General features: G+C 44.2%; 1 protein-coding gene across 6 annotated transcripts in view; it reads right to left on the bottom strand.

The window, feature by feature from the left end:
• Positions 1 to 16,136, bottom strand: part of LOC119787692 (kinesin-like protein KIF20B) — a 60,818-nt gene that overhangs the window by 24,925 nt on the left and 19,757 nt on the right. For all 6 annotated transcript variants that reach the window (XM_038291748.1, XM_038291724.1, XM_038291740.1 and 3 more), the window contains 7 exons: positions 15,763 to 15,888; positions 14,115 to 14,242; positions 13,883 to 14,038; positions 13,645 to 13,812; positions 10,488 to 10,589; positions 6,589 to 6,693; positions 4,860 to 5,069 (listed from right to left, as the gene is read on the bottom strand). In XM_038291748.1, coding sequence (XP_038147676.1) covers positions 4,860 to 5,069; positions 6,589 to 6,693; positions 10,488 to 10,589; positions 13,645 to 13,812; positions 13,883 to 14,038; positions 14,115 to 14,242; positions 15,763 to 15,888 — 995 coding nt within the window. The remainder of the gene's footprint in view (positions 1 to 4,859; positions 5,070 to 6,588; positions 6,694 to 10,487; positions 10,590 to 13,644; positions 13,813 to 13,882; positions 14,039 to 14,114; positions 14,243 to 15,762; positions 15,889 to 16,136) is intronic.

Genomic DNA, 16,136 nt, shown 5'->3' on the forward strand with positions numbered 1-16,136 from the left:
AGGTTCAATAACGTCAGAAAGATACCTTCATAATTATGAGCCATTATATTTTTACATTCAGGAGAGAGATTTATTTTAGGCATAAATCCTCTGAATAAATAAAACCCATTTTTTAATTCAAACATTTTCTGCGCTGGCCACACGTGTTCTGCTGGGTCTGCGTGTGTCACATGCCTCTGGGAAGGAGACGCACCAGAGGCATTAACCTTCTTTCCTGGCCAACAGATTAACATAAGTGCCGTTGTCTCCGTTGCATTGAATCAAATCCAGCGAGACGGTGACCTGAAAACAACCTTTCCCTCTGAGGTAGTCGGTCCTCCCCCTCAGCCCCGTTTTTACAGACACCTTCCCTGATTGGACATCCAACTGCTTACATTGGGATCATCTTAGGACGCGCTCTGGCTGAAAATACGTTCACATGTTGGAGTTAGAGATGGTTCAGATTGTGAGGCTGATGGAAATAAACTGCTGCTACGACACATCCAACTCTGAGTTACTTTACCTGAAGTAGCATTAAATGTTAAAGGAAACAAGAAAATAAGGACTTTTACGATGAATTATCTTTATTATTGTTCAATACGGGAGCTAAAGGTCATTTTCTAAAGCCCAGAAATCTTTTAATGACCCTTTAAGGGATTTTGTTCAGCTTGGTCGGTGATAATGTGGCAATGTTGACGTCAGACCTAGAGAGATATTCTAAAATGCTCTGAATTTACCTTCTTTTTATGCCCAGTTTGATAAATCAGTTTACTTATAGATTTCTCTTCCATCAAAGAGACACACCAGAACAAACAGCCTGTAAAAGCAGATCTCCTACAGGAACACTAATGGACACATGGCTACAGTTCTCCTACAGCGACACCATGACAGTGACTGAGGTTTAAAGGAAAAGTTCGCTCAAATTCAGAATATAACTTCTGAAAGTACTTAAATCTGAAATGATTCCATCCTGTTCAATAAATGATCAGTGAAATCTATGTTTGTCAAAGAAGGGTTCCTACAGCATAAGGCAAGTTAAATTCAAGACTTTTTAAGACTTAATGCCACTTGAAATAAAAATTTAAGACCAAATTCACAAGAAACACAAGAAAAACCTGCTTGCAACAACTTAACCCAAAGGTTTATTCTAACATAAACCACTGCACTAATGTTTCAAATGTTGAAAAGCTTCCCATACAGGAAGAAAGCTAAAAACACACAAATGACAGATATATTTGAACAATTATTTAACTGAATTCACAAACTTTGTTTTAGCAGGGAACAAAACAAATCAGTTTTAAAGCCCCAACATAACCAGTGCTAAGTCTTTTTAGCAGCTATTTTTCTTTCTATCGTTTTCTATGTTTGATTTGGTGATAAGTGGAGGCGTTGCAGAGACAAGGGTGGAACTAAACTGAGAAATACCGGCTGTTTCTCTCTAACTCCATTTTGACGCTTTGTGTTTCGCATGTGCGACTCCACTGCCTTAATTCCATCGTTCTGAGCTTGAATCGCTTCTTGCACTAAATCCACTGAGCCTCATGTATGTTCCCTGGTTTTAGCCATGGAGGAAACTCTTGGCTGGAGACAATTTTGGTTACATTTACACTTGCTCAGATTTTCCAGACAAAAAGTTAATGGAGCATCTCCCAAATGTCCCGGCTGCAACAACGCTTTTATTGGTTCCGCTATCGGGACGGAACCAATAATGGCGAGCAGTTATTATAAAAAAAAAAAAAGAAAAAAGTTTTCAATTTTTATGTTTTATTTAGATTACAAAAATAAATCATAATAAAAATGATCCTATTTATGATGTTTTAAAAAATAAGACCTCCGAAAGACTGATTTAAGACATTATAATATCAATTAAGGCCTTAGTTTTATTTTGAAGAATTCAATGCCTTTTAAGACTTTTTAAGGACCCGCAGGAACCCTGCTACTGCCACCTACTGGTTAGTGACATTGTCACGGTGCGGTATCGGCTGTTGATCAAGTCCCAGTGCTGTATCTGGTGTTTGTCACAACGCGCTATTATCCAAGTCATCTTGAAAACATTCTTCTTCCAAATGTTGGCTACATATTACGGGTTTTTTCTCTGGCCAGAAGTTCGATGGCAAATCCTCCCTCTTCAAGTTGGCGATCCAACGACCAACCCGTCCGTGGAGGATCAGGAATCAGAAAGGTGGAATAACTCTTTTTTTCACTTTTACCCGATGTATTCCAGCATCCAGCTGCCATGCACGTGGGCATTGTCAGTTTCACTATAGCTCTGGTGAATTTCAATGGTGAAGTCCTCTGGAAATCTTCAATAATTGTTGTTGATTGCAGATGTGTCTAGTAGTTCCCATTGATTTAGCTTGGAAAGCGGGGAGAATGGCGCTAGGCTTACCACACCGTGACGTCACTGCTGGAAGATGGCAGGAGGGAGGGGCTACTATATTTGGGCAAAAATGGCCGCTCCCAGACTCTGTGATCACAACGAAAATGATTGTTTTTATTTTTTTTACTAATTAAGGCTAAATTCATTGAATCACCCAAGTGTATTAGTTTTAGGCATAAATAATGATTCATTGATTATTCCTTACTGACTGGACTTTTCCATTAAATGTCTCTATTTTCCTCAGATCAGGCTTCCATAGCAATGAGTGACTCATTTTCTAACTTTCAGGTAGTTCTAAAACTCAGCAGGCTCGTCCATCACGGAGTAAAGCCCAACTTTTAATCCGGCTAACAGAGGGAAGCTGATGCGTCTTGGATTTTCATACAGAAGCTGCTTCCTTCAAAGCTTTTCTTTCAACTAAACATTCAAGGAGCTCATCTGTGCCTCAGAGGGAAGATCATCATCCTGCGGCGCTAAGAGGACTGACTGTTGTCAGGAGGAAGGATGGACTTCCTGGTTCTCTCTACAGGGAAGGGAAGCCCCCCTCAGTGAGCCCAGCAGAGGGGCTGTAACTCAACGCTTCCTCCACCTCAGCAGGGGATCAAACATTAAGCTGTTCTGTCGTCTATATGGGGAAACAGATTTATGTTTGACAGTTTCTTCCTCATTTGGTAATCTGAATTTCCTCCTCAGCATCTTTCTCCACGTCAGACTCCCCCCATGGTTGAAGCAGAGCTTGCATAGGCAGGCCACCAGCAACACACCCAGGTATAAAGAGAAGCTGATCCCATAACTCGGCCTAAAGTCAGAGTAAAGCTTCCGTTATAATCAGACTAATCAAGTCAAAGATTCATCTTTGGGGTCAGGCTTTTAGCTAGGAATATTTCATGGGGTGTACACCCTCTAAGGCTTCCCGCATCCGGGGTATCCTTCCCTGAAAAAGGTTGAAACTTAGACTCTGAAGCGCCATTTCCTGCATTTTGAGGTGGACTGCAGCAACTTTCCGTCTTTGTTCAAACTCTACGTTTGCCCTGATTATGGGAAGTATGTGTGCTTGACTAGAGGTGGAAAACTCATAAGGAAGACAAAGATAATTTTTAGGGAAAATATTATGTTACATAGGTTCATTCAAACAATCAGAACTTAAACTTGAAACTTAAACTTACTGCTAAAGGTAAACTTGATTGATATTTGTACAATAAGTTGAACAATGACAAAGTTAAACCCTTCCAGTGGTGTCCACTCTGGAGGGGAAGTCATTGACGTACATCAATATTAATACCTTGGAATTGGAATCGATGACTCCCTCACCTTCAAACCTCTTATTGATAAACTTGTTAAGAAATTAAAAGTTAAACTGGGCTTCTTCTTTCCTAATAAGAAATGCTTTTCTTTTGGAGTGAAAAAGCACCTTGTCTCTGCCACGTTTTTATCGGTCTTGAATTATGGCTAACTTTTTTATAAGAACGTTTCTTCTTCATGTCTTCAGATGTTGGACTCTGTTTCCCATGCTTCATTAAGGTTCATCACAGACTGTAGAGCCATGACATCACTGGTACCTGTCCTCTCAGGCGGGATGGCCTTCCCTCTCTACCAGAAGGCAGTGTCATTGCTACACTCTGATTTCCAAGGCCCTTCTTGGATTACTGCCCTCTTACATTAGTATTTCCGTAAAAAGTTCAAAGAAAATCCATTGGACTTGGTTTTTTCTCCACCTCTCCAGGAAGCTTTCTCCATTCAAATGTCTGGATCCGCCTGAAGCCTACACTATAATGCGAGTCAAAAAAACTACACAACCCAAAAACCAACAGTGCTTCCGCTCTGAGTTTTTCACTCAAAAACAGCAATGGAGGGACCAACAGTTAGCGGCGAACTCGACTTTGAAAAGTTTGATTGTTTATTCACCTAAGACCAGCATGGTCTGTTTCCTTGTTTGTTACTTTTATTATGTATTTATAATTGGTACTCCTTTTACTTTAACTGACCTTTACTACAGTTAGAAACAGGAAGTTAACTGACCCTTCATAGAAATTCAGATTCAATGTATTAGCAGAAATCTTATTGAAGACAACCAGAATGCGAGGGGAGCAGGAGCGGGAGTCATTCTGAATGGGAGTGGGAGTAATTTCACCAGGAGTGGGACGGGACAGGATTTTATTCTATGGGAGTGGGACGGGACAGGAGTGAAAATCCACTCCGTGTCAGTCTCTAGCGAGATCAACAGACAGGGATTTGTCAGTTCTCGTTTTAGTGAATTGGAAGTGCTGGTGTTGCAGCTGATGAAATTTCACGAGAACGCACAAGTACAGTAACACAAGAGCTAACAGCCTAACTACAGCTGTTTACCTGCTGCTTTCTAACCCTTGCTCCAAATCCTGTTTATAACCAGATCAGTCTGCATACATTTAAGCTAAAGTCCGTAATGGAGCCGACTGCGCTTCATTGCTTATACTTGTGACATGTGCCATGGCGATAAAGTGGAATTGCGTTCTCTTCCTACCTTCTCCATCTCTCCGCTCTTCCTCTTGCGTGCCGAGCGAGTGATTTTAACGGTGACGGCGCCCTCCTCCCCCTGCCGCCGCAGGGCCATCCGGTTTGGCTGCAGGGGGCTGAAGGAGATCTCCAGCTCTGGGCGCGGGAAGCGGCTCGTTCTGCCGTTGTCTGTGGAAATCTCAGACGACTCAAGGACGGAGGGGAAGCCAGACGAGCCCTGAGGGGACAGGCAGGAAATGGTCGCCATTGTTACGAGCTGTATGTACCACAGCTGAGAGGACAAACAGGAGACTGGTGGATGGTTAATGGAACCGTTACACCGGGCCTCCCCAAGGTCGGTCCTCAATGGCCGCTGTCCTGCAGGTTTTAGAGATTTTTCTGCTTTAGCACAGCTGATTCTGATGATTGTAGTTCAGCAACAGCCTGTTAATCAACTAGCAATGTACGTCTGCCTGGCTGTGTGTTTCCTGGACGGGGCCGCCTGTGGAGCTGGTTGACAGCTGCCTTTTGTATCTATGCTTCTTTTTCTATGTCTGCTTCTGTCTCCTTGAACCCCAGTGGGCCTCAGCAGATGGCCGCTCACACTGAGCCTGGTTCTGCTGGAGGTTTCTTCCTGTTCTAAGGGAGTTTTTCCTCTCCACTGTCGCTACAAGCATGCTTAGTGTGAGGGATTGCTGAAGAGTCAATGAGTCGATGCAATCAGCTGGTTTTCCTTAGATAGAAAACTTTGGGCGTTTCTCAATATGCGTTCTTGAGCGTTCTCGCGTTCTCGTTTACTCGTGATACGTCATCAGCCTCAGCCCGAGTACCGTTCCAATTCTCAAGAACGCCAGATCGAGAACGCATAAAATCTCCGGATGTTGTTCTCGCCCCGCCCTCTTTATCGAGCATGCATCAGAGCAGACTTGTGCGTTCTTCAGACTGACCGCTTCCCCAGAATGCCCCGCGGCCGCAGCTTGATTCCAGACAGCACTCACAGTGTTAAGTTAAACATTCCCTTTTCTGCTGCTGTTGTTCTTCAAAAGCACGTTTTGAAATCGTTTGAGGCGATAACATTATACATTGAAGCCTCCCTGTGTGGTCTGTTTACAGAGTTAGTGCGAAATTAAAAAAAAAAGTCCGACATTGAGCGGACCAGAGTGACCAGCAGACCTCCGAGGGTAACCGCAGCCAGGGCTAATGTTACCCCGTCTGTAGTGCACTTCTCTCGGTCTAGTTATGTGTGAACTACCGCTCCTTCTGATGGCGTTTTTTTTGCGGTTCGGTAATTTTTTTTAATGTTTTTTAAGCTTTAGAAATTAAAAATATTGTTTTCAACATGTTTTGTGTAGGGAATAAATAGTTTTGACTGTTAAAGAAATGCTAAACAACGTTGCCTGTGATGACGTCACAAGTACGCTTCTGCTCCAATACACATACGTGCTCGCGTGCTCGCGTTCTCGCCAAGTCCGATCTTCCTGCGTTCTCGCCAAGAACGGACTTGACGAGAACGCGAGTACATACTCGCGTTCTCGTGAATTGAGAAACGCCTCTTGACTGGATGATCTGGTGAACTGGAAAGTGACCTGAGATGACATGATGTGAATTGGAGATATAGAAATAAACTGAACTGAATAGAATTAAATCAGCTGTGCTGGAGCAGGGAAACATCTAAAACCTGCAGGACAGCAGCCCTGGAGGACCGACTTTGGGGATGCCTGCGTTGCACCGATAGCGAGTTAAAAATCAGAGTGTACCCGGCTGCTGCCTGAGGCTCTGGTCTCCATCCTCTCTGGCTTAGTGATGCTGGTTTCAGCCTTTGGTTTCTCAGCCAGAACAGTAGAATTCCCACTCTGTTTATCCTGTAGGGGAAAAGATAAAGGGAGATTATAAGTTCAGTTTTATTCTTAAGTTATTAGCTAGAATGGCAGCCATGTTGGACATCCTAAAGTTGAGAGGTTAGAGAACCTTCCCAATGGGTTTAGGGCAGGTTCCCAATGGGAAATTCCATTGGGACCAAGTAGCACTAAATTGGTGACTTAGAAACGACGCTGTCAAGGAACACTATGGACAGCGGAAACATGCAAGAGGAGGAAAGTTTAGTGTCGGAGGTAACTAACTTACGCGGTAGGAGGGCAAAATAGGTTTAGCGCCACCGCAGCACGGGAGGAGAATTACGTCCAGGAGCAAATGGATAAAAATAGACTGGAGGAAAATAAAAACATGAATCGATTCTCTTGCGGACGTATCGATGCATCGAATCGTCGGCTGTTGGATCGATGCATCGATACAAAACCATTATTATTCACACCCCCATTTGTATTCCAAACAGAAGGCACCAAAGTAATGAAATCGAACATATTTTGCCGGTGGGTTGCGACATTTCAAGTTAATTTCCGCATTAATAAAATGTTTCAGTGGAGTGATCATAGCGCTCTGCATCAGCAGTGCTGTGTCTGACTCCCTGCCAGCTCCCAGATCAGCTTCTCTGATGTGGCGCGTCGAGCAGCTAAAGTTTAATGTTTCCGACTCTAGCTGCTGCTACTGCTTTCACAGCGCGTCAGATGCTCAGAAGCTCATGAGGTGCTGCTTCAGCTGTTCAAAATGCGCTGCAGGACCTTTTGCTGAGCCTTGATGCGCCTCAACCATCGACTTTGCTTGTAAACCAGCTGCTTCTGCTGCTTGTGGTCTGAACGTAGCATTAAGGCCAGTTTATGCTTCTGACGCATAGCATCTGCAACCGTCAGAGGTTCTGCAACCGTCGTTGCGCCCCTCAAAAAAATCCTGACTACGCATTGGACGGACGCAAACCTGCGCATACCTCAAGCGGAACTGTGCAGACAAAAAGCAGCTGTGATTGGTCCTTGGTATACCTTTGACCTTTCGGCCGTCTGTGTGGTCGTCCTTCTCGATTTGGTGCCGGGGTGCGCCATTTTTAAAAGCCTGAGGAACAACTATGACGAAAGGTTAATTGATCTTTTCGCCAACTCCACTAACAGAACCTGTTCCTCTTCGATGTCTAGCAACTCTACATCCATGACCGTTACATCATTGCTGTTTTGGAAGATAAACACTCCTGCCGGCGCTGCCGAAGTTCTGAGTTTTCGAATGGGCTCCATCATGCGCTTTTGAAACTGCTGTGCGTCACTAGAAATTCCAGACTGACGGTGCAGAAGCATACTGGTTCAACTGGTGAAACTGGTTCACTCCCAGACCCAAGTGACATTTGCTGTGTGCGGTTGCAGAGGTCTAATCTGCCCTTTAGGCTCATTATTTGTTTGGGTCAGTAAGCTGCAGTGACAGCGTTGTATCAGAAAAGAAAAAGCTCTCCAGACGTCCCACTAATAATGAAATATTCTCTTTCCCATGTTGGTTCAAAAGCTTGCTAAGACAAATCCTTCATGATGGTACTGATGAGTTTATTGGGGACCAACATGAGGTCCTGAGTTCTCTAGGGGAGAACAGAGAAAGGAAGTAAAAACCGACTGAATCGCTCATTAGAAGGGAAACTCTCCCTCATGCCCCTTGGTCTGCGTTTCAAAGCTCCTCTGAAAACTAATAGTTATGTAAATTCTTCCATCCAGTCACCTGTCAAATTACTGTATGCTGAGGTTGGTGGCAGCCTGCAGCACTCAGTTATTGCTTTTATAAAATCTCACTGTCAGAGCCTTATTACTGATCCAGTGACTCCAGCAGATCAGGTGCCTCCTGTCTGTATTTAGCTGGTTTAACTTAGCATGATAATGCTATAGACAAACTGACATCTAAACCTAAGCAACAAATTAAAGATGTCTTACTGCCTCCGGTTTGGCCTTTCTAATATCGTAGTCAGGACTTGGTCTCAGACGTGTATCTGATCCTCTTCAGATCTGCATCAACGCCGTGGGTAAAACAGACGCCTGCACAATATATCTCCATCACCACCGTGCAAAAGTAATGGAGTAACATTTAAAAAGCACTAATTGTTGGATGATTGACTTAAGAGTCATAAGTTGCTGCTTAGAGTTTGATGAATGTTCTAATGCAATCCTGCTGGATGGAGGCTTCCTGCAGGAGGAGAAGCTGCTGGAATCACAGATGAGGAACAAAAAAGGCGTAATTTCCTAATATTATGAAACAATATATTCAGTCATTGTTTCACTGATCATTAAAGAAAAGTCGCTCATATTCAGAGTTCAAACTTCTGAAAGTTCTTTAAATCTGAAATGATTCCATCCTGTTCAATAAATGATCAGTGTTTTTAATTCAGAGTAATTTTCATGTGAATGTGCTTTACTGGAGGCATCCATGTTTGTCAAAGAACACTACTGCCACCTACTGGTTAGTGACGGTGCGGTATCGGCTGTTGATCAAGTCCCAGTGCTGTATCTGGTGTTTGTCACAACGCGCTATTATCCAAGTCATCTTGAAAACATTCTTCTTCCAAATGTTGGCTACATATTACGGGTTTTTTCTCTGGCCGGAAGTTCGATGGCAAATCCTCCCTCTTCAAGTTGGCGATCCAACGACCAACCCGTCCGTGGAGGATCAGGAATCAGAAAGGTGGAATAACTCTTTTTTTCACTTTTCCCCGATGTATTCCAGCATCCAGCTGCCATGCACATGGGCATTGTCAGTTTCACTATAGCTCTGGTGAATTTCAATGGTGAAGTCCTCTGGAAATCTTCAATAATTGTTGTTGATTGCAGATGTGTCTAGTAGTTCCCATTGATTTAGCTTGGAAAGCGGGGAGAAAGGCGCTAGGCTTACCGCACCGTGACGTCACTGCTGGAAGATGTGATGGTGACAAAAATTATTCCAAAAAAGTAAAACTAAAAAAAAATAAATAAATAAATAAATAAAAACAATAATCCACTGGATTTTGTGTCCAAGTTTGAAGACCTTTCACTTCTGTTTGGTTGTTTGGCTTCTTTTGCTAGCCTGCAATGCCCCACACCTGTCTATTAGGGATGGAACCGTTTATGAAAACCGTCCGAACCATTCGGTTCGACTGTCTCGGTTCGGTTCGCGTGTGTTTTGTTCGGTTCATGCGCTGCTCCTTTTTCTCATAGGCGAAGCGTTTACACTCCAGAGCAGAAGGTGGCGGTACTGCGACCAAAGCCAACCACCAGTAGTAAACAGGAAGAAGAAGAAGCAAAGCAGCGTAGCCGGGTGTAGCAGAATAAAATCAGTTGTTGTGGAGAATTGTGTGGGTATGGCGAGTGGGAAAGAACAGGAGTTGGAAGACGCGCCAGCAGCACTTTATAGGTCTGCTGTATGGGACCACTTTGCATTTAGAGTGACCTACGATGACGGCGGGAAGAAAGCTGGGGATAAAAACTGTGTGCAAGCATTGTGCAACACGTTTTGTTTATGCTAACAGCAACATGACCAACATGTCAGGCTATCAATCAACATAAACCGAACCAAACCGAAAACCGTGACCACGAAACCGTGGATTTTGTGAACCATTCCACCCCTACTGTCTATGCCTCTGAAAGGGGGGCCGTTAAAGGGAATTATTGGCCTGGCTGAATTGGGGGGGTCTTCTGTTCCCCTGTAAAGGGGTTGCGATGATAGCGGGAAGGAATCATTATGACCTAAATGACTGAGAATCTTCACCAGTGACGAAAATTATTGTTCTGACCCACATAGGTGTGTTTTCCTGCTTCCTTACTGAGGCCTGCAGCGTTTCCTTCAGCAGCAGGATCTCTGCCTCCTTCTCCTTTAGAGCTGCCTGCAGCTCTGCCACTCGGGGAGAGTTCCCGCCGTCATTAACCTGCGACACACAGTTCATAGAAACACATGAGATGCGCTAAACTCTCCGGGCATCAGGAAACACCTCAGGCAAACATGATGGAGCTGTTCCCAAATCCTGGGCTTCCTCTCACCCTGTTAGGATGGAAACTCTTTAGCATAGATGCAAATATAGAAATATACTTTCCTAAAATGTTAAAGAAACACCAGCCTCGAACTTAGACTCAGCTTTATTTCTCCCTTGGGATTATTCCTTAGGCGAAATTCTGGTTCCAGTAACTTATATAGAGTACAAAGAGTTAAAGCAAGAAGCCATTAAAGATTAAAAAAAAATACAACAGACAATATTAAAAGAGTGAAAAAATTACCAAAAAAGCAACAAAAAAACAAAAAGAAAATGTTGTGATGTCCTAGAATATGTTTCCCTTAGATATAAACATATCTGCACAGTATAGAGCTAAGGGAAGACCACACAGTAGTGGACTTGGATTATTGCGCTTGTACTGCAGAGATGTACTGACCTTATAAAATAAGTAAAATATTACACAGTAGCACTAATCTATACATTTACAGCCTTCATCTGACAGACTTCCAATCCCTGGCTCATCATTTATAAAGCCCTAAATTGTCAAACTCCCACATATATCAGAACTCTGGTTGTTTTCTTTATTCCTAAGAAGGTCCTTTGCTGCAAATCGCTGGTATAGTGGTGGTTCTTAGAGTTCAGTAACAGTAGAATGGGAGGCAGATCTTTTAGTTCTCAGGCTCCTCTCCTGTGGAACCAACTACCAGTTTTAGTCCGTGAGGCAGACACCCTGTCTACTTTTAAGGCTAGGCTTAAAACTTTCCTTTTTGATAAAGCTTCTAGTTAGAGTGGCTCAGGTTATCCTGAGCTATCTCTATAGCTATATACCGTATTTTCACAACTATAAGGCGCACTTAAACGTCTTTTTTTTCCCTCAAAATGTGCGGTGCGCCCTATGGTGCGGTGCGCCCTATGTGTGTTGTAACTGCGACTTTTGAGAACACCTCATTGAGGAGATGATGAAAGAGTGGCTGAATGTAAGGAGACCAGTTGGTCTTTTTCCACCCCTCACCATCGCTGTTAATATGTAACTCCATGCGTGCCCATCTCACAGCTGATGTGAAAAACATGGTGAAACAAATTAACGCTGTGCTCGCTGTTCAACCGCTCGACATCGGTGTGAACCGGACCCAGCAGGTGCAGCAGAAGCAGCGAGTTTACATGCAAAGTCAATGGTTGACGCGCGTATAGGCGCAGCAAAAGGTCCCGCAGCACGTTTTGATCAGCAGGAGCGTTTAAGCATCTGCCAACGCGCTGCTGCTGCTCGAGATGGAAAAATGGAAGTTTTGCTGCTGGACGCGCCGCATCAGCCAATCAGAGAAGCTGATCTGGGAGCTGACAGCGAGACAGACAGCGCTCTGATGACATATGATATTAAATGAAAAAGGCTGGATGGATGAGAAGATGATGAAAGCGTGGCTGAGGGAGGTGTATGTGAGGAGACCAGGTGCTTTTTTCCACGCATCACCATCGCTGCGTGCCCATCTCACAGCCGATGTGAAAAAAAAGGTGAATCAAATGGATGCTGTGCTCGCCGTTATCCCGGGCGGTCTGACAAAGGAACTTCCACCGCTCGACATCGGTGTGAAGCGGCTGTTCAAAGTAAGGCTGCGAGGGGCGTGGGAGCGATGGATGACCGACGGAGACCACAGTTTCAGGATAAGTGGAAGGCAGCGCCGGGCGAGTTACGCCACCGTTAGCGGATGGATTGTAGATGCTTGGACTAACGTGTCTGCTGGCTCTGTTGTTCAAGCTTTTGCAAAAGCCGGCATTATTTCTGAGGAGCTGCGCTGCACGGAAAGTGACTCTGACAGCGAAGAAGGGGAAATTGGCATGTCTGATTTAGCGCAGCTGTTTAATTCAGAAACAGAGGATGATGACTTTGATGGGTTTGATTAATACTTTGTAATAAATACATGAATAAAGCACAATCATACTCAGTTTTGCTCCCGCTCTATTTTTCTACCTGAAAACTTAATTCAACAGCAGCCTCTGGGCGGGTCTCCTCCTCTTCACCGCGGCGGCTGGCAGGTGTTTTTTCATCTAAATTATCTAAATCTTGCAGCTATATTTGCTGTGATCAGTGGGAATAAAGTAGTTTTAATATGTTTTTAAGTGAGAAAGTCCACCTGAAAACTTCATAATTGCAGTCAGTTCATCCAGATTATCTATTTCTGTCGGAGGCGCTCAGACCCCCACATACCAGCGGTGCACCGACAGCAGAAATCCCTTCATCAGCAGCCTCTAGGCTGGGCAGCCTCCGGGTTCACGCGGTGGATGGCAGGTGTTTTTCATCTAAATAATTTAAACTGCAGGCACCAGGATACCGGTAATAAAAGCGAACATATTCCGTCGGCAGGTTTCAGGATTTTAAGTTAATTTAGGAGTGATCACAGCGCTGTGTAATCTGCAATGTGTCTGTCTCACGGCCAGCTGCCAGGTTTGATTAATACTTTTTAATAAATACATGAATAAAGCAGTCATACTCAGTTTTGCCCCCGCTGTATTTTTAAATACGCAGTAGAGGTATTTAAAGGTAGTAGAGGACATGTACCTGTATATAAAAAACGCGCCCTATAGTCCGGTGCGCCTTATGTGTGTGTTAAATACAGAAATGGGACACATAACTGAGACTGCGCCTTTTAGTACGGTGCGCCTTATGGTCGTGAAAATACGGTAGTATGAATGCGGTTCACACAGGAGATCACATACAAGTCGCATTTAATTGGAAATGTGAACGGCAACGCAAAAGAGTCGGTTTTCACAAAGAAAAAAAATCAGAATTGAGCGTTAAGCGCCTAAAGTTTAAACGTAGCCTAAAAATGGTTGATAGCAGCGCTGACTGCCATGGAGGACTGGACCTGATCAGAAAAGAACAATGAGTGTGATTCTAAGATAATTCCTACTGTCACCAAACTCTGAACATCATCAGCTGTTCTCTGCTAAGTCAGAACAGGGACATTGAGAACAGAAACTGTGGCGCCACACTAACCTCTGCTGGCTGCTTTGAGCTCTGCTTCTGCAGCTCCTTAATGAGCTGATCTTTCTCTGCTTGGCTGGACAGCAGCTTCTGCAGCTGCACCTCCAAAGCTGCAACCAGAGCGTCCCTGTCCTTCCTCCAGCTCTCCATGGCCTTCTCCTTCTCCACCAGCTTGGACTCCTGAGGAAGCAGAAGAAGTCATTCCTGGTCTTCAGAGTGCAGCTCTGATCTTAGATCATCCTGCTCTTACTAAGAGGTTCTGCTGGCGACAGCAACGCTCCCTGTCTTCTGCAAACTTCCTCATTTCCTGATTCCTTTTGTCTTCTGCCTCCTTGGCCTGACCAATCAGAGACAGTTTCTCTTCCTGCCACTTCTTGCGTTCGGCCTGCTGTTTCTCCATGAAGGCCTGCAGGAAAACAAGACGTATGTCCACCTGTTGTCTTGTCCGTCTGTCTTCTTTACTATTAGATGCTTTGACCCACCTTTAAGCTCTCCTGAGCTTGTGAAGCTTCATCTTTAGCTAATCTGAGGTCCTCTGATGGCCCGTCGGTTCCATGAAGAGGAGTTTCATGGTTCTGCTGCAGCAACTTCCCCTTCAGTTTCTCCACCTCTGAAACACGACAACACATCTTGGTCAGGATCTCTAATAATGGAGACCGAAAACAATCCACTGGACTTTGTTTCCATGTTTGAAGACGTTTCGCTTCCCATCCAGGAAGCTTTTTCCATACATGACCTGGGTGACTGAGAAACCTTACCAGCTTCCTTCAACTGTTAAGTGGTTTTATTCTAAATTTCTCCAGACTGAATGTTTTTTCATTTCTTTTCTGTTTTAACCACAGCGTTTGTTCACTGATTATAGTCCAATTAGGTTTAAGCCTGCCAGGCCGCATGTCTTTATCAGACAATAAAGAGTACCAAAAGTTAGAAAAAATCCTGTCTTAAAATCCTTTCTTTCCCCGTTATCTTCTGCAGGCCAGTTAGTTCTACGTCCGCCTGAACACCTAAACTCGGCCAATCATATATCAGCGGTCATCTGTCAATCAAATGTTTCCGGTCATAGCATCGTGATTCATGTGTCGCAGCTAATATACGCAGCAGTTGAAATCAGAATCCTTTCCTTTCCCATTGAGTTGCGTCCCAGTGTCCACGGGGATGGACGTCTGTGTCTTCGGCAGGCGTAGAGCTAACAGAACTGGCAGCGTTGCGAGGCAAGGGCTCAAACATGTACGGCTGGAAGCCTTCTACACCAAACCAAGCTTCTGCCGCCCTGGCGTCCTCTTCCACAACATCTTCGTCCCCGCTTTCCTCCTCTAAATAAAAAATGGATGACGGAGGAGACTCATCCACGACCTCCGACCCTAAACTCTCCTCCTCTTGCATGTTTCCGCTGTCCATAGCGTTCCTTGACAGCGTCGTTTCTAAGTCACCAATTTAGTGCTACTTGGTCCCAATGGAATTTCCCATTGGGAACCTGCTAGCACTAAGTTGCTAACTGGTTAGCAAGATGCTTCCCACAAACCGGCCACAACCAAACAAGCTTGCGAACCTTCCACTACAACAATCCCGCCCCCATGATAAACGGCCAATCACATTCACTTTATTCACTCGTGTAAAGTCAGGCACCACTGGGAGAATCTGGAAAAGCAACGGTTGGAACAGCCGCTTCCCTACGACTTTAAGGTTTAAAAGTTTGATTTGTGTAAATTAATAAAGGATCTTTGGTCTGTATTTTCAGAGCTAGTTACGAGTTATTAGGTGTTTCTTCTGATTTATTTTATTGATTTGTGAACATCATCGTTCAGCATATCTTAAGTGAATCACAGGAAAAGAAGAAGCGATGAGAACGACACTGGAAGGCTGGAAAAGTGATGAACGGAGGAACACGAGGAGGGAGAGAATCTCCTGGTTAAATTTTTCATCTGCTGAGCTTGTAGCTGTTTAAACAGAAAATCTAATGTTTTATCAGAGGAGTTCCATGGAGTTGGTATAATAATGTTTTCATTTGTTTCTGTTGTGGATTTTCTGCCTTTTATATTGTTTATATCAATATCAGAATCATGCAGCTCTGATTATTTCCTTCTAGTTTTTAGCGCCGTGTCTTTGGTGGATCAGATGTCGGCGTCTCACCAGCAGAGAGCTCCTGGATGAGATCCATCTTCCCTTCGAGGACCTCCTCCATCTGCTCCTCCGTCTTCTCCTGCTCAGTCAAAGTCAGACGCATGTCCTCTATAACTCTCTGCTTGGCTTCCAGCTCTACGGATCAACAAACCACAAACACTTCAGTGAGGGAGGGACCCAACACCCCTCGTTTTCAGGATTTGATTGACTTCCATCACGCTACAGCCACAAAGGCTTTCATAAAAAATAAAACCAAGAAATAAAATAGTCAGCGTAATAAAATAAATACATTTTAAGCTAAACGAGTATCTGGCTGTTTCCCAGTACAGACTCGTGTTCTTGAGAAGAACACAGGAAAGTCTGGACTCTGGGAGAACGGCAGC

The sequence above is a fragment of the Cyprinodon tularosa genome, unplaced genomic scaffold, assembly GCF_016077235.1.
Source record: "Cyprinodon tularosa strain WSP-4 unplaced genomic scaffold, ASM1607723v1 ctg1082, whole genome shotgun sequence".
Lineage (NCBI taxonomy): Eukaryota > Metazoa > Chordata > Actinopteri > Cyprinodontiformes > Cyprinodontidae > Cyprinodon > Cyprinodon tularosa.